At 39.2% G+C, this 18,768-nt stretch overlaps 1 protein-coding gene across 4 annotated transcripts in view; it reads right to left on the bottom strand.

The window, feature by feature from the left end:
* Nucleotides 1-18,768, bottom strand: part of sdk2a (sidekick cell adhesion molecule 2a) — a 140,347-nt gene that overhangs the window by 25,171 nt on the left and 96,408 nt on the right. For all 4 annotated transcript variants that reach the window (XM_056272437.1, XM_056272446.1, XM_056272454.1 and 1 more), the window contains exons 10-21: nucleotides 17,942-18,058; nucleotides 17,561-17,728; nucleotides 15,940-16,042; nucleotides 15,289-15,465; nucleotides 14,140-14,276; nucleotides 13,903-14,050; nucleotides 7,995-8,135; nucleotides 7,611-7,792; nucleotides 4,353-4,468; nucleotides 3,988-4,183; nucleotides 3,785-3,883; nucleotides 3,510-3,701 (exon numbers count right to left, since the gene is read on the bottom strand). In XM_056272437.1, coding sequence (XP_056128412.1) covers nucleotides 3,510-3,701; nucleotides 3,785-3,883; nucleotides 3,988-4,183; nucleotides 4,353-4,468; nucleotides 7,611-7,792; nucleotides 7,995-8,135; nucleotides 13,903-14,050; nucleotides 14,140-14,276; nucleotides 15,289-15,465; nucleotides 15,940-16,042; nucleotides 17,561-17,728; nucleotides 17,942-18,058 — 1,776 coding nt within the window. The remainder of the gene's footprint in view (nucleotides 1-3,509; nucleotides 3,702-3,784; nucleotides 3,884-3,987; nucleotides 4,184-4,352; nucleotides 4,469-7,610; nucleotides 7,793-7,994; nucleotides 8,136-13,902; nucleotides 14,051-14,139; nucleotides 14,277-15,288; nucleotides 15,466-15,939; nucleotides 16,043-17,560; nucleotides 17,729-17,941; nucleotides 18,059-18,768) is intronic.

Here is an 18,768-nt window from a genome sequence, read left to right as displayed (position 1 = left end):
ACAATTTGTAATATTCTTCTTATTATTAGTATGATTTGTATTATTAATGACGCTTTTTGTTATTTAGAAGAAGAATGTCATTATTATTATTTGTATTATTATTATTATTTAAAAGAAGAAGAATGTATTTTTTATTATTTTGTCAGTCTGAATTATTTTTTGGTCATTGAAAGCCTTTCGTTACCGAACCCAGTCCGTGCGCACCTGCCGGGCCAAACCATGAAACGTCAGGGTAAAGCGCACAGGCTCGCAACTGAAGGAATACATATGGCTACAAATCAAATGCTTTGGTAAAGTCACACAAATTAAACATTGAAGTCCATGTTGCACAAAAATAAACACTGAATTTTATAATTACTATGCGTCCCCTTGGAATTATAAGGTTCTATCTGCGTTCTGAGCAGTTTTGAGATATTGAGCTTCAAAGTTTTTGCATTACATATAGGAAAATTTATATGGGGAACAAGTTTCTTTCAAACATGAAAATAACAGGGACCCTAAATGTATTCTAAATATACAATATCAAAATCCTCTCAAATTTGTAAATGGTTTTTTTTGGAATGGGTCAAACGCAGATAGAACCTTCTAATTCTAAAAAAACACTTTTCGCTTAGAATTATAAGGTTCTATCTGCCAAAACATTATTTGAACATTAAATATAAAATGAATGTTGTAACAATGTCTCAACATGTGTTAGAAAGTAAAATTTTATCCTTTCTATGACATTTATTTCATATTTTTTAGCACTTCCATGTATTTAGGACATTTCAAATTAAGCAAGGTAGGTCTAAATATTTTGTCCAGTGCAGAATCTTAATTTTCGTTACCAATTTGGTGGGTAATTAAACACATTATTGCAGAAATTGTTACTTTAATCTTTCTTTTGTTTAGACAGAAAGCAGCTACTGTAATACATCTGAGCAGGACTTTATTCCAGCTAAAGTGGGCCAGGTGAAATGGCTTTCTCTCTAGACATCAGTATGGCTGAAATAACATGCTAACGTTTATTGTTGTAATTAAGACCCCATCAATGAAATTGTTAACTATTTGACCTTTAAGGCTTAAAATTGTAAAAATTAAGACATTTCAAGACTTTAAAAACTACAAGAAAATCGACATGCTTCAGCAAATTAATTCATAAAGTTTAATAATCATTGAAAAATTATTCACTGACTATTATGATCACAAAAAATGTCAGACTAATTTTTTAATCACACACACACACACACACTCTCACTCACACACACACAGTCACACACTTTCACACACACACACACACACACACACACACACACACACACACACACACACACACACACACACACACACACACACACACACACACACACACACACACCAACACACTTTCACACACACACACACGCGCGCGCGCGCGCACACACACACACACACACACACACACATACTTTCACACACTCGCACACACAGTCACACACACACTTTCGCACACACACACATTTTCACACACTCGCGCACACACACACACACTTGCATGTTAAATGTTTTTTTTAAATATTCAATTTACCCACTGCATATTTGTATAATTCAGATAATAATAACTATAATAATAATAGTTATTAATAATAACCTCATTGATAATTAATAATAATAACCAATACACTATAAAGAAAATGGTCAAATTGAAGCCACTTCATAACACTACACAATTTAGTGAATATTTAATTTACTGTAAATGTATAGCATTATGCCTTTATGGGGTTTCTTTTTGTCTTCAAGGAAAAAGCCTGCGACATGACATATAAAGTTGATTCTGATTGGTCCTCTTCTGTGCATTCGAAGTGCTGATTGGCTCACGCAGATAGAACCTTATAGAGCCAAGTTAGAGTTCGATTTTGTAGATAGAACCTTTTTGTTTTTTCAATAAAAAGTCCCACAATGGACACAATTTAAAAAAACACATCACATAATGTAAATAAGTTGTCACAGAATAAGAATATGTGAATAACTCAATTTTGACAAAAATGTCAGATAGAACCTTATAACTCCAAGTATGTTGTTGTTGTTGTTTTTTACTGTGGGTCATAATATATAATATCTTTTAGTTTGTCAGTGCGTTTTGTGGTGTTAGGAATTGTTTGTCTGCACATTTCCGCACTAACTCAAAACGTGCGTACACCACCTCCTGAGCTGGCGTAGGATTTGAGCGTGCCGTACGCCAAAGTCCATATTGATAAATCTCAAAGTCACCGTGGTTTTGGGTGTACGCCAGGTGTACGCTGGAAATTTGGTGTACGCACTTTTGATAAATGAGGGCCACTGTGTTTAGTCTCTTGCTTGTGTCTAAGAGGTGGCTGAAGATTATGAATATTAATGCACAACGCCATCATATTCAGCGTGCCTTCATTAACGCCGATAGGAAGGCTAATAAGGGCACACAGTTAAAGTTAACATCCTAAGGAATGTAAAACCCGGTTGACTATTTAAGCACAGTAAACAGTAAAGTTTTTTTTAATTTTTTTATTGCTTGCACTGTAAGACAAAAAATTGTTGGTTTAACTTAAAAAAGTAAGTTACCTGGATGCCTTAACATTTTTAATTCATTGAAATTAAAAATTGGAATTAAAGGCCCCCTGAAATCAAAATGTAAGTTTTTTTTAGCTTTTAGTATGAATATGTTAGCCTTAAGGTTATGAATAAGCTGGTGTGTTCCAAAACAATGGCAAAATTTGCATTTAGGAGATATAAGCATTCAAAACTTAATCTCCCACTTCTGTTAAAATGATCACAGATTTTTTTGACATCACCGCGGACTTCAGCTTCTATTGTCTACTATCTACTGTCCAATCAAATGCTCTCTAGAATCTAAAGTGTCCCGCCCCCTATGCTATAAATACCACCTGGCCACCTTATTGCATATTATTCTGTTTTCCAACTGTAAGTTGGTAAAGAACGAAATGGCTAGAATTTAGTCACACCTCTACGACTGAATCCAACGTATCATCAGCGCTCGGAATAACTTCCATGGTGCTTGCAAGTACGACTTGGAGTCTGTGAGGTAAACTAAACGCTATTGGCTATTTGAAAAGGGGGAGGGGCCATTCAATATGCTTCCTGTTTCAGTGGAAATTACATCAACGCATCATACAAAGCTGCGCATTCCAAGGCACTTCAGTGGGCCTTTAATACAATGAAGAAAATTGGTTTAATATACAGAAACTCAAAATATTATGTTGTCTAAAACCACATTAATTATCTCAGCTCATTTGACAAAAGAACAAAAGTTGTGATAAATCATGAAAATCATTTTTCACAGTGTGCTCACTTGTTCAGATTTCTACTGGCCCCAACACACACAAAACATAAATTAGATCTTATGAACACAAATTTAAATCTATTTGAAATAACAGCTGGGGATAGTATAGTCATTATAATAATACAGCAGCTACAAATTCAACACTTTTGCTGGAAAATGATGGCATGACGGTATCGACAAATCAAAACATGACTTTGAATGAGTAGAAACTGACCTGGTGGCACTCCAGAGGAAATGGTGGAGGACGACAGCTGACCTTGACCTTTGGAGGTCATCCCGGCCACCTGAATGGTGTATGTAGTGAGTGCAGTCAAACCGGTGACCCGGTACTCCTGCGTTATGTTCGGCAGGTAATGCGTGACGCGCGTGTTCGTCCTGTTGAATTCCTCCCAGGAAATGCGATACCCTGCGAGCACGAGACAGAAAGCGGTCGAGAATACACTCACTTCCGAAGATCAGAAGAAATCAAGATTTTTCTGGTACGGGTACCTGTGAGGATGCCGTTCTTCTCAGGCGGATCTTTCCAGCTCACTTTGAGGGAAGTGTCCAGGATTTCTGTGAAGCTCAGGTGACCTACAGGTCCTGGGGCTGAGAATACAGACACCCACACTGAGTCTTTTCAAACAGACACATGCAAGCCTGAAGTGAGCATCGTTATGTGTAGAGACGGATACGTAAAAAAGGACACTTACAGTCTTCATGGGTGCGTATGCGCTGCGGAGTGCTGCGAGGACCATCTCCTGGCGTAGTGAAGCACAGCACGCAAGTCAAGTACTCGGTGAACTTCTTCAGTCCGGTGATGTAACCCACATGAACACTGTCTTGAAAATTGGGTCTCACAGTAACCAAGGTAACATCTTCCTCGTGGCCTGGTTGCCATGCCAACAGCTGACATAAAAAAAAAACCGGACAGATGTGACCACCATCGCTTAGCACAAGCCAATGTGAATCCTGCTGCTGTCTCAGCATGACATATTGGAAGTAATGAAACCATTACAATAAAAAAGGCACTGCAGTCCCATGCTTGACCAATAGAGGGCAGTGAATGGACGCTCACCTTATATCCCTGGTTGATGCCATTGATAAACTGTGGACTCGGGGCGCTCCACATGAAACGGACTGTGGTGGAGTTGACAGCCTCTGCCTGGACGTTCCCAGGTGGGACCGTGGGCACTTGAAAAGAGAAGATTTGAGGAGATGAGATGGTGAGGGAAATCAAAGAGCAGACGGTGACTGAAAAAGAGACAGAGACCATAATTCCATCCTTTTCTTTTTGTGAGAACTATTAGACATAGTGTATACACTGTTATCTTATCTAAAAATGGATCTAGCAGCAATTTTAAATAGGTGATTTTGATCTGTCACACCTCACGGATCTGTATTCAACCATAAAAATGTCAATATTTTTTACATAATCTGTTTAAATTTGGTATGAATATGATTATATGAATATGATTTCAAGACCAAAAACATATATATTTGGCTGTGTACCTTCATGTTGTGTGTGAACCTGTAAATGCATGATTTTTTTCACCCATTACAAACAATTTAATATCCCTTAAAATTGTGACAAACAAGAGGTGACATTATTTTCTCAGCATGATGAGAAGACAAGTAAATCATTCCATTAATTTTCTCAATTTTAACACAAACTGTCATGTTGATGGCTTAACTATTCAACCCTGTTACCCAAGTTACTGAAAGAAAAAAAGTGATCAGAAATATTAAATTATACAAAGAAATCTAATTTAAAATTAAATATTACATCTGTTCAAATCATATAAATATTTAATTATCTATTTTTTAATGACCAAAACATTATTTAGCTGCGACCCACATGTTGGATGGAAACATGTAACTGCATTTTACCCCATTACAAAAAATAATAATATTCCTTTATATATATATACAGTATATATATATATATATATATATATATATATATATATATATATATATATTACAAAGAAATGTAAAAAAAAGTAGGGAATTTTTGCTTGTGAATAAAACATTTTCCAAACAAAACAAATAAAAAAATAATGTAATTCATTTGAGTGTTTGTTGTACCTTTATAGTAACAGATTATATATTTTAACTGAAGCGATTTGAAAGAATCAATGTCCTTACATATATGGAGATATTTATTAGGCATTTAGGGCCAAATTTACTAACCATTTGCGCCAATGCAAACCCTCTTTTGGCAGGGCCGTATTAAGACAGTGTGGTGCCCCTGGGCACTATTCCTCAAAAGGCCCCCTATATTCAAATATCTCAATTTAAAATGTACATCAATTAATTGACAGCGTCAATTCACGTTTGCCCCAAAAATAATGATAAATCTATCAGGTTTCTTACCTTTACAGGCATGAAAACGGGTCGGGGTGAAAAAGGTGAGAAGGTTATTACCCCTCTAGGGGGGTCCGGGGGCATGCCCCCCCGTAAGAAAATTTTAAATATTCCATATTTTAAAGCATCAATCTGATGCATTTTGAGATGCATTTTTTGCCAACCTGGGGAGAGTGGGAGAAACTTAACTTCAGCCATGAGTCAAAAATATTATGGCCTCCGTAGCGTTAGCTAATCATTTTCCACCAGAGCTTTAGCTAGCTGGCTAATGTTGCGTTCTCTCCTGCTGTGTTCAACTCAATTCATCAAGCTGTAGCTAACGTTAGCTAAGCCTATGTCAACAGAGCTCCTGGGTAACTTAGATATAGCCTACCAGAAAATATTAGGGATGACCCGATACCATTTTTTCTGAACCGATCCGATACCAAAAATTCTGAGTATTGACCGATACTATCCGATACCAGCGCAGTTTTTTTTTTAATCAAGTAGAATTTCTATAACTATGTGTGTTGAACTGATAATCACTATTTTGTGTTAAACACAATCTACATTATAAAGAAAAACAACAAATCAAAAAAATGATCACATAACCTATGACAAAAATTAAATTCTATTATAAACTAGATTAGTGGGTAACTCAGCAGTAATATTTAGTCTAGAAAAATCACAAGTGCACAATAATTGTATAAAATCTGAACATTTAGTGAAAAAAACAACAACATTATTTAGTGGGGAACAAATAAGAGACAATAAGTGTAGCACTAAATCTGGTAAAACGTTTTCATGTATTAAGTTTAGCAGAACTGCTTTTTCCTTGATTTTTGCGCAAGCAAAGGTGTCAACTACATCCCCGAAGTCCATTTCTTTGTTCCAGTCTCCACAGTTCGCTCCGGCTTCGTCAGACTCAGCGTTGCTAGTGATCGCAATTCCTGTGATGTTCTCACAAAAAAAACTTTCGATCCCTGGAACATTTTGAATTGTAGCTAAACGTCTAGCATCCTTGTCTTTCTTTAACTTTCTTTTTGCAAAACCCCTCAATTGACGTCAGTCCATTTTTAATTTAGATTCATTTTCTGTAGCCGTTAAAAAAATGACACATTTGCGCATACTTGTTGTGGACCAACTCAACTCTGACAGATTGGGGAGGTCTGTAGCCGTTAAAAAAATGACACATTTGCGCGTACTTGTTGTGGACCAACTCAACTCTGACAGATTGGGGAGGGGGAGTGATAATGGTCATGTAATCTTTATTTATTTATAATTTATTATTATTATTATTGTTAAATTAGTGTTCATAAACGAGTTATGTATGGTCTTTCGAGAATTAATAATATAACAATTTACGAAAAATATTTTTAAAGCTTGTGTCATGTGGTGCCCCCCTAGTGGTTGTGAATGGTTGGTGCCCTGGGCACTGGCCCAAGTGCCCTTATGGATAATCCGGCTCTGTCTTTTGGTGTTAAAAATTACTGTCAGGGTTTACTAAAGACACAGTGAAAAATTAGCGATAAAAAGGCGCGGACTCAATTACTTTTGCGGTTGACCTTATTGCATATGCATTTGTATGAGTTTCCTTTTCAGACACAATTTATGGGAGGAGAGTATTTAAATTAACCATGCAAGGCAATTTACTAAAGTTTGCACTCGTCAATTTACTGGTGTTTGCGCCAATATTTACCGCCCAAAAAAAATCTTAAACCAGACGCTAATTTGCATTGCTCTTTGTAGATTGCGTTGGTCTTTATGGAAATGATCCGGCTGCTTCTGTGTTTGGGATTGCGCTCTCACGGCAATTTGCCGTTTAGTAAATCTTACGCCAAACCCAGACAGCAACATAGTATCGGCCCAGATCCGGCCCACATCTGGTACTCGTTGAATTCACATGAACCAGATATGGCCCGGATCTGGGCTGACACTATGTTGCTGTCTGGGAAATCTGTTGATTATAAAATACTCTCAAGGTCCTCACCGCCTTGTAGGGTCCATTCCGTGACTTTGGGGCTGTAGACGCCCTGGCCTGCCCCGTTATAAGCGGCCACCTCAATCTCGTAGTTGGTCCAAATGATGAGGTCCTCCAGCAGAAGATTTGTTTGGTCTGGGTTAGTGATGTTCTTCATCTGACAGTCCACCGGTAATCCAGACAGACAGTACCTGAGCGGCATGGTGGGAATAGTATGAGACATTGAAAAAGCATCTGTCCCATGACTTCTGAGACTCAAATATAGGAGCTCTCACAGAGTGGGGTTCCAATGGGACTTGAACCATGCAGGCTAGACCCGGTCTACTCTAGAAGATGAAGTTCTGCTGAGAGCAGCTTGATTGTGTAAAGGAGAGTCTCTCAGAGATCTCTCACCTGATGATGTAGCCTTGAAGCGGCCCGTTTTGGTGGCTCTCAGGGGGCGGCTGCCACTGGATCATGATGGACTGGTTGGTTCGGCCACTGGCTATCACTGTCTGAGGAGGGGCGCTTGGGGGCTCCTCCGGTAATGGTACTCTAAAAACAGGGAATTGGGAGAAAGAGCCAAAAAAAGAGATTAAAAGAGAAAGTGGAATGGCCATGTGACACAGGGTTGAGTCGGTTACCTCGCTCTCCACCCAATTACTGCCTTGTTTTAGTGTACCATCGAATACAGAGGCAAAAATACAAAATGTATCATTTAAAAGAAAGATGGAGAGAGAGAGAGAGGAATCACTGGAAGATTAATATTGCATGCAGCAAGGTCTAGCTGTCTCAGACCTCATTGAAAATGTGAGTTTTGTTTTTTTGTGCTATTATTTTAACCTGGAAATAAGCAAGGTTGTATGATTTTGAGAAAAAATAAGGAACGTTATGGTGCAAAAACCAGATCTACAATATTCCTAGCTCAGATGTAAACCCATTTATGACAATGGGCCCTATCATACACATGGCGCAATGTGGCGCCAGGTGTGGCGCAAGTGTTTTTTGCTAGTTTCAGTCCAAGCAGTTTTCTTTTTCACGTCCTGCGCCACGTCGTTTAAATAGCAAATGTATTTGCAACTATTTGTGCACCCATGAAAAAAAAACAGTCTGGTCTGAAAGCGAGGTGTGTTCAGGCGCATTGCTATTTTGAGGCAACTGAAATAGACTGCGCCATTGACCAACAAAAACCTGGTCTAAAGTCAATGGCGCAGTATTTTTATCGTTATTTAAAGGTTCTCTAAGCGATGTCGGGTGACGTCACTTCTTGTTGACGTTTAAAGTATTGTCAAACAAAACGGAGGCTACCTAGACCCTCCCTCCTCCTCATCCGCGCACTAACCCCCCAAACCCCGCCCCCAAGTCCTTCTTGTCGGTGATTGGCTGGAACTGTTTGTCATGTTTCGTGGAGCGGGTTAGCTCAGTTTGTTTTTGTTGCTGTTTGTGGAGCCTGGGCTGTCTACAGAGATCGCGTTTCTTTACAGTGTGTTCAGGGGACAGGCAGCCAGCGGTTAGTGAGGAGATGTTTGCTGTGTGACAAAAAATGTTTTGGCCTAAAAAAACGCGTGACATCGCTTAGAGCACCTTTAAAGTGCACATTAGTAATATGAGCCTATAGGCGGGTCCACAACGCGCGTACACTCAGCTTATTACACACACAGGGACGCGCAGCAGCACACAAACATGCCAAATATTAAAAATAAAAGGATTACAATGTAAAATATGAATATTGTGTACATAAAGATTTGGTAGAATCCGGCTCGTCCCGTAGATGGTCTGCGTATGGACGCGCACAAGCAGATCCGTTTTCTCTCTGGAGAAGCGTTCAGTCTTTTCGCTTGCAAATTCCACCATGTAAATAGCGAATCCGCCATGGTGCGCGCGCAACTGGCTTTTAAATGAAATGGAAAATGACACTCTGATTGGTTTATTGCACATGCGCCCAAAACACACCCATTACTCATTAAGAGAATAGGGACAACCCTTTTAGACCATTTTTTCCCATAGTTAAACTAGCAAAAGTGGATTCGGACACGCCCAGCTTGCTTTAGACCATGCGCCTAGATCATTAAAATAGGGCCCATTGACCACATATATGCTGACTGTATCTGTGTGTCCTTGTAATGCACCAGTTGCCGGTGAATACCGATTAAGGACTTTGATTCTCCATCTCAGAAGCCGTCTGAGAGCTGGCTGCATTTCGAGTAGTGGCCCTCGAGATACATGCTTTCACTCAACGTGAGATGATCAAAGACGCCACAGCCAAAATTGGCTAATGACACAGAGTACAAAAAAATCCAGAAAGACTCCTCTTAAATCTATTTAACTTGACATCTTGATATCTCCTGCGTGAGAGCTGCAGTTCTGTGGCTGAGATAAAGCGCAGTGTTTTAGGATCAAAGAAATAGGCGCGGATCCTTGAGCGGCGCAGTGCTGTTATGTCACCCCCACCTCTGCGGGTTCCCCCGTCTGAACGCGCTGACAGAAGAATGTCTTCTGATCTGCAAGTTGCAAAATGAGTGGAAGTTGTTAGTTGAGAGAATAGATCTGGTGTGAGATGAGCTCAGAGTCTGTGGGAATGAGCGGATGGTAATTTTTCCTTTTTTGGGGGGGGGGGGGGGGGGGTGCGTTTGACAGAATCAGGGAGGTTTATAATACCTGTTAGCATTCATATTCATCTCACTGGCAGCTGCTTGCTCTGATAGGCTACATGATTTTTAAATCTGCCATCTATGTTCAAGGGAGTTGAGTTCAAATCAATTCAATAACTCACCTATAACATGCTTATTTATCACCAACTATTGGAGTAAATATGTAATTTAAACGAATCAGTGAATGAATCTGAACAAATATCTGAACTAGGAGGATGAATCGAAATTATGTAAATGTGCAAATATGTACAGTATCATTGAAATGTTTGAAGTCAGTAAGTTTAAAAAAAAAAATTTAATTAATACTTTCATTCAGCAGGGATGCATTTAATTGTTTAAAAGAGACAGTAAGACATTTATAATGTTCAGAAGATCCCATTTCAAATAAATGCTGTTCTTTTGAACTTTTTATTCATCAAAGAATCCTGGAAAAAAAAGTGATCACGGTTTCCACAAAAATATTAAGCAGCACAATTGAAACATTGATTTTGATCATTTTCCACATTGAAAATGATAAGAAATGTTTCTTGAGCATCAAATCAGCATATTACAATGATTTCTGAAGGATCATGTGACACTGAAGACTGGAGTAATGATGCTGAAAATTCAGCTTTGACATCACAAGAATAAATTACATTTTAAAACACATTTAAATAGAAAACAGCCATTTTAATTCGTAATAATCTTTCACGATATTGCCTGCAGTTACAGCATCCAGCAGCAATGCTATAAGCAGCTAAACCTTGACCATTTGACCGTTTTTCATATGCTAAATTATAAATTAGGTGTCAAATGACGAAACCTCCCCGAAGTCCACCACTTTGACCACTGTGTTCAAGAACAATATGGCATTCTCATAATAGTGTGTTATGCATTTTCGCCCCCAGGAATGTTAGCTCTTGACGTGGTATTGCATCAGCTACAAATTTTTTTTCTTTTTTCTAATATTTTCCCAGTTTGTTTTTTGTAAGTCCGTCGAGGACTTTGGTATCCTGGGCGGCAGATTATTGATTTGCCACAGCTGTGCATGCGCAGGAAGCTGCAGACGGGCAAATAATGTTTACTACTTCCCACATGCCTTCAGATCTCATCCTCAAACATTGATTTGAGCTTGACTTTTTCCATTTTCCATTTTCAATCAGTCTCCCTCCAGCTGTAATGCAGCATACAAAAGCTGATCCGAAGAAACTCCAAATGTAACTGTTCTATCAGATTACGAGAATCAAATATCTGTGAACGACTGCTTCTGTCATAGCAGGATCCCTTAAGACACAACCAGATACGAATATTAATGCTAAAACATTGCATTCATGCAGAAATGTTGTTTGGCATTTTCTCGGTTTTTGGGGCATCTTTGAGGCAGGGTTACGTGCGCGCGCGTGTGTGTGTGCGTCTCAGACGTCACAGGCGTTCCTGTGGGATCGGAGCACGTTTGAAGGCGTTTGGCGCTCTTTGTAATGCTGTAGTAGACAGAGTTGAGAGAGATTGTACAAAAGCTGTTAAAGTCTCTCAGTGCACAGTTCCATTTCTCACAGCACTGCAGGCTGCGATTCAGCTGAATAATGCACTCCCTCCTCACGAGGGTCTGCGAGAAGAAAGTCTTCCAGCTTTTGTCAGGCTTTTATGGCTATTCTTCTACGCTTAATTCCAATTCTCGTGGACATGTCTGCGCTAGTACTTAGGACACCCCAGGAAACCCTGATAACTGACCGTCTGATGGAAAGCGTTGTACTGTAAAATCTCAGTACCTTCAATCTGATTGGCTGATATTCACTTCTGGAAGTAAGGGAACAACGGTTTTCTTAGCAATGAGGATCACCAGTGGCATCAAATCTATTTGTAAGTGTCTTTAACTACTATGTAGGCCTACTAGCTTTTAAAATAATCAGTTGATTCAATGCACTTATTTAGTACGTACCTGTTTGTACACAGTATTTATATTTAAAAATACCTCAATGTAATTACAGCTGTAAGTAATTACACTGTTGACCCTTCCCTTACACCTTAAACCTAATGTACCCATACGCTTACATCATGTCTACACTAGACACGACAAAGCGACTGTTGCAAATTAATTTGTTCATTGTGCCAAAAGTAGTGTGATCGCTTTAAATACATCAGAAATAGAGCAAGGCATCAGTCTACTGTCAGGAATTTGTCATGTCAAGTCACGCCGCACCACATCCAGTGTAGACAGCATCACAGATTATAATGGATTATATTTGCTTTTGTCGCATTGCGTAGGCACGGCGTTAGAGCTTCAAGCGCCATTATTTAAATACCTTTTTTTCCTTGTCTGCATATTACTGTGCATTTCATTAAAAAAAAAAATGACTTGGCCCTAAACGGCATGTAATGTACAAATGAACCGTGTCAGTTCGCTTTCCATGTCAGTCTCTTTCTATGGAAGTGTGCAGTCCTCAACCTAAATAAGCTGTAATAAAGACCAAACGTCATGCCATAGTCCAGTGGTTCCTAAACTTTTTAAAGTGGCGTACCCACTGAGGGGTTTACCATCCTTTTGCGTACCCCCTCTCTTCCACTTAGACTGCAGTCATACCTTTTCCATTAAGGGAAAATATTTGCCCCCTAAATTGATTTTCCAATGCATTTTTTTTTTTACCTTTATGAATAACTTTATAAAATAAACAATGTTTTATATAAAAAATGTTCAATAGAGAAATATGCAATGATGGTTAAAACGAAGTGATACTTTTAAATATTAAACTAAAACGGCCAGTAGGTGGCGGTAAGTCACTGTCTTAATGAGCGAGTCATCGAGTCATTCATTCAGTAACGAAGCAACTAGCTGTATTTTTGAATGAATCATTGAATGATTGACTCACGATTCGTTCAAAGCTGCAGAATCGTTCACGAAACACCGATGTGTGCTGCAGTTCTGCTGTGTCTTTTGTTGGAACTATTATTTCATTGCAAAATAGAGTAAATACTGACAGTACTATGTTTAAAATGCACGTTTTATTTGTTGAACTGTTTTATTATAATCACCTTTGCAATCGTGTGTAGGCCTATTTGGGAACAATTGCATTCTTGCTCGTCGTTATTAACATTAAATACAAGAACTCACACAGGGTATGTATTTGTATCAAAGAAAGTTTGAGTCTTAAATCAATCTCAATCCACTCTGTGTCTGTATTTGTTCTTCATGTGAGTACATACTAAATCACCACTTTTACAAATGTGCATTGTCGAGAACGACAGTAATGTAGCGCGATTTGGTAAGGCAAAATGGTACTCTGCACGCAATCTGTATGCATGCAGCTTGTGTGGATGCATTCAGTTTTCACTGCAAAAGATGAAGGTCATTTGATTGGATGTCATGTATTTAAGCCATTTTGCCAGTTAGAAATACATGCTCGGTTTTTATGTTATTTTATTGTGGGGTAGAATTAAACGAACGGCTAGACTCAAAGTATTTTGTACGCGTACCTTCTGTCACCTCACGTACCCCCAGGGCAGGGGTACGCGTACCCCAGTTTGGTAACCACTGAAATATCTGTCTGTGTTAACACTTTGTTCCTTGAAAATGTTTAAAAAGCAATCATTCTGTTAACATTAGATCTCACAGTATGATGTCCTAAGCTTCAGGCTCAACTGTGATAACAGAAAAGGTGAGCTAAAGTGTCTGGCTTTTTGACTGCCACACTCACCGTGCCGTCTCCCTGCTGAACTGTCCCTTCCCCACATCGTTGACGGCACACAGGCGGAACTGGTAAGAGCGTGCCGGGATGAGCCCCCCCACGATCACGCTGGCGGCTTCTGGATCGATGTTGGCCAAGAGGACGGTCCATGGTGCGTCTGTCACCAACAGAGACATTGAGAGTGGACTCTGGAGCTGAATGACGAGTGAAGAGTGATGACAAAAAACAGCAGGCCAGAAAACTCACTGTTCTCGGACACCTCCAGGGTGTAACGGATGAGCGGGCTGTTCCCGTCAAAGGCCTGGGCCCAGGTCAGGTTGATGGTTCTTCTCTCAGAGCTGCTCAGGGTGGCGATGAGGTTCTCTGGAGCGTGAGGCAACTGCCTGCAGAGAGAGAGAGAGAGAGAGAGACCGAGTGATCATTAATCATTCACACATTTTACATAACAATTAAACTTTTCTTTCTGTTCAAAATATACACTACCATTCAATTTTGTGGGGTCGGTATAAGATGTTTTAGAAAGAAGTCTCTTATGCTCACCAAGGCTGCCTTTATACAGTAAACTGTAATATTGTGAAATATTATTACAATTTAAAATAACCTTTTCTAATATGTTTTCAAATGTGATGTATTCCTGTGATCAAAGCTGAATTTATAGCATCATTACTTCAGTCTTCAGTGTCACATGATCCTTCAGAAATCAATCTAATAATGATGATTTGTTGCTCAAGAAACATTTCTCATTATTATCAGCGTTGAAAACCTTTATGCTGTTAATTATTTTCAAAAGAAATAAGTTAAAAAGAACAGAATTTATTCGAAATAGACATCTTTTGTTACATTATAAATGCCTTTACTGTCACTTTCGATCAATTTAATGCATCCTTGCTGAATAAATGTATTAATTTCTTTTTAAAAAATGTACTGACCCCAAACTTTTAATGGTAGCATAAACTGTTTTAGCACTGTTTCACTTTATGTAACTTATTTTTCTGCTATTTTGCTAATCTGCAAACGATTTGGCAACACAAATGCACAATTGTTTGTCATGTCAATAAAGGAAACCAAACTGTGAGAGATAAGCAGAGTTTTTATAATAAACTTTGTCTCTCTTGTTTAAATAAATTTAGCCTCAACTGCTTTGCCAATGCACCATTATTTATCAAGCAGATAAAACACAATACACTTCCGTACTTGAAACAATGAAACATTGATAAAAAAGGGGAAAGAGAAAAGGAAAGAATTTTGGATGTTTTGTTTACTATTCATTGTGCATTCCCAACAACCCGTTGCCTCGGTTCTTTAAATCCCAATAGAAAAACAAAGCTCACAGATACAATGTAAGAAGGCGAAGCACACAGAGAGTGGGTAACTGGCGTGTACTTTGACGGGTACCTGACTCTCAGGTGAGCGCTGCGAGAATCGTTGCCTCCCACAGAGGTGACCTTACAGGTGTAGGTCCCAATGTCCCCCGACCAGGTCTGAGATATATGCAGGGTGCCGTTGGAGTCGAGACGCAAGCGGGGAGTCGACTTCACATCAATAGCCGTTCCACCTTTTTCCCAGATGTGCCTGTAAACAACGGAGGTCCATTTACTTCTTGTTCATAGCAACAATACATGGAAAAGCTATTTACTTAAATAACACACACACCCACAAACACACACACACACACACACAACATTGGCCTGTACATATGCTCTCCTCTCACACATACACATCAACACTTCTTAATTGCAGCCACATCGTTTCCCCATTTAATCTCATCTGTCTTGCGTTTAATTAAAGTCTCCATCTAAGTTATTGCTTTGTTTACATATTCATCCATTTCCCCTGATCAAATGAATAACAACAGCCCAGCAGGTGACAGTTAAATCAAGTCTTATGAGACTGAATTTTAATAAACACACAGGACAGGAAGTGAAGGAACAAGCTAGTGTTAATCAAAGATGGAGTGTTAAGGCAGGGAGAGAGAGAGACAATAGATATTTAGACAGAGTTGACACAGCGTTGACAAAGACATGGAGAGGATGGTCGAGGTTGTACCTGATTGTGACGCTGGGATCATGGGTCACCCCGCAGGTCATGGCTGCTTTGGTGCCCTTGATCACACTCTGGTCCTGAGGTGGATTAGTGATTCGTGTTCGAGCTGCACACACAAATCACAGTGTAGTGCCGTGATCGATTACATTGATTACCACCTCCAATTTCTGTAACAACCATCCCTTGTGACAAAAAGAAGTATATTTGGGGTGTTTCCTTCTAGGAAGCAAGAGAGGCAGTGCCTCCTCAAAAAATTGGATGAGAAAGTAATCCATATTACAAAAATAAAACAACGAAAATATATTACAAAATGTGAATTGATTTTCTAAAGTAACACTGTCCAACAGCGACACCCACAGGCAAAGCAACACATTCTCATCCTATGGCGTCATATAGGTGACGCCATTTGACATTTAGTCGAAATCTTACGCACATGGCATCCTTTAGCGTCAATATAACACGCACTGTTATGGGTAGGTTTAGGTCTGGGGTCGGGTTACGGTTATGACGCCTTGGGATCTGCGTCTCATATTCACGCTAAACGATGCCATGTGCGTCGGATTTAGATGAAATGTCAAAAGCGTCACCTGTATGACGCCTTGGGTTCTGCGTCTCATATTGACGCTAAAGGATGCCATGTGCGTAAGATTTCGACGAAATGTCAAAAGCGTCACATGTATGACGCCTTGGGATGAGTACGGGCTGGGCAAAGTTACAGCGAGTGGCCATGTCTTCCTTGTCCCCCCACCTCAATTGGTGGGGGGCAATTAAGAATGAATGGGGGGAAAGGCATAATCAGAAAGTATTCACCTACTCCATCACTTTTTTTTTAATATTGTTGCAACGTAAAGAAACTATGGCATCTTTTTTTTAAACAAAAATGATCAAAACATCTACAACCCTATATTGCTTATACATATTTTTAAAAAGTCAGCCAACTCAGTCATATGGTGCGATCATCAAAATGATGTGGTGAAATCAACATGCAGAAACAAAACAAAACACAAAACAAAACACAAAATAAAACAACAAAACACAACACACAAAATAAAACAACAAAGACAAAACACAACACACAAAACAAAAGATGACTCAAAACACAAAAAAACTAAAAAACTCAGTCATGTGGTGCAATCAACAAAATGATGTGGTGAAATCAACATGCAGAAACAAAACAAAACACAAAACAAAACAAAAGACAAAATTAAACAACAAAAACAAAACACAAAACAAAAGATGACTCAAAACACAAAAAACCCCCCCAAAAAATCAGTCATGTGGTGCGATCATAAAAATTATGTCAGCAGCACATAGAAACAAAACAACTCAAAACAAAAAACAACACAAAATATAACAAAACGACAAAAAAAAAAGAAAAAAAAAATAATAAAAAAAAAATAATATGCACAAAAAACATACAACTGCAGACCCTCATGACTGTGTGTCAAGGTCTTAAAATATCCGATAGTATGACGAATGTTATGACAAATCAAGGTTAGTTCAAGTTGAACTATTCAAGATGTAAGGAAAATATGTTATTACTTTGTAATGTACTTGATGGTTAACACATGACATTTCAGTCCTTTCTAGTCACTCTGCGTGAGACGACGAGCCATACACTCACCCCACACCACCAGATCGGACGAGGCTTCGTCAATCCCACGGGAGTTACTGGCCATGCAGGTGTAGGATCCGGCGTCAGACAGGTGAGAGGGGCTGATCAGAAGACTGCCAGACTCCAGCAAAGTGAAACGCGGCAACTGCACAGAGCCGCTTGCCAGAACCCGCTCAGCTGTGCAAAGACGGAGGGATGGCGAAACACAAGGGAGAGAGAGAGAGAGAAATGAAAACGAAGATCAAACAGACAAGACGGTCCCCAGCTCATCAGAACAACGTTGATTGAACACTTGATTTAGCCAACATCCCTAAGCTTCCATAGATACATTGATGTCCGAGGCACTGATGAGCATCTTTCTCTGAGAGAGATGACTGATTGGAGACTGACCTTTCTGCCATGTGATTGCGGGCCGCGGGGCCCCTGAGGTCTCACAGTGTAAAATGATAGACATGCCATCAATCACAGCGCTGTCAGAGGGGCCGGCCGTGATGTTCGGGGCGATACCTGCAGCAGATTGAGAGGCTGGTAAGACAAATATGCACATATTCACACAAACACACACAAACTGGGTACTTTCCATTGACTTCTATTGTTGTCTTACTGAGCTAATAATATTTTCCAACTCAACTTCTACATCTAAACCTAACAGATCCTTCTATTTTTAGATATTCCTGAAGACATTTAGTAAGTTCATAAAAGCAATTTTCTTTGCGAGGACTGTTGGCTGGTTCCTAATTGCAGGCGACTTCTGGATTTATTGTCCTTGTAGAGAAAATTCAATTGTTACGGAATGATCTGGAAACATATTCTGCTACCGATTCGATCCAATCCATCCATGTATGCTCCAGTCCAGTTTTAACAGTCTCGATTTAACAAGTGTAATCACTCAAAAAACAACAGTTCATTACATTGAGCATCAATGCTTTCTTCTAGGCCATGTTCCTTTCTCACCACGTCGCTCTGTTGCCCGCTCTCTGTTCTAGTAAATGACTAAATAAAACACCAAATATGCTCTGTAACATCCACTGATACACAGTAGCAACTTTGCTTGGTTTATTAAATATTGTAAACACAGATGGATTTACAATCTGATACATGTGTGCACTTTTTCCCCCATCAGTATACAATTCTGCTCATTAGTTTTCATACCCCTTGTAATAAGAGCCGGTGAGTTTAAACTTTTTTAATTGGATGATAGAATCGGACGTGAATAT

Source organism: Rhinichthys klamathensis, unplaced genomic scaffold (genome assembly GCF_029890125.1).
Source record: "Rhinichthys klamathensis goyatoka isolate OS25496 unplaced genomic scaffold, OSU_Roscu_1.1 h1tg000015l_1, whole genome shotgun sequence".
NCBI classification, from domain to species: Eukaryota; Metazoa; Chordata; class Actinopteri; order Cypriniformes; family Leuciscidae; genus Rhinichthys; species Rhinichthys klamathensis.
This window is presented reverse-complemented; position numbering and strand designations above follow the sequence as displayed.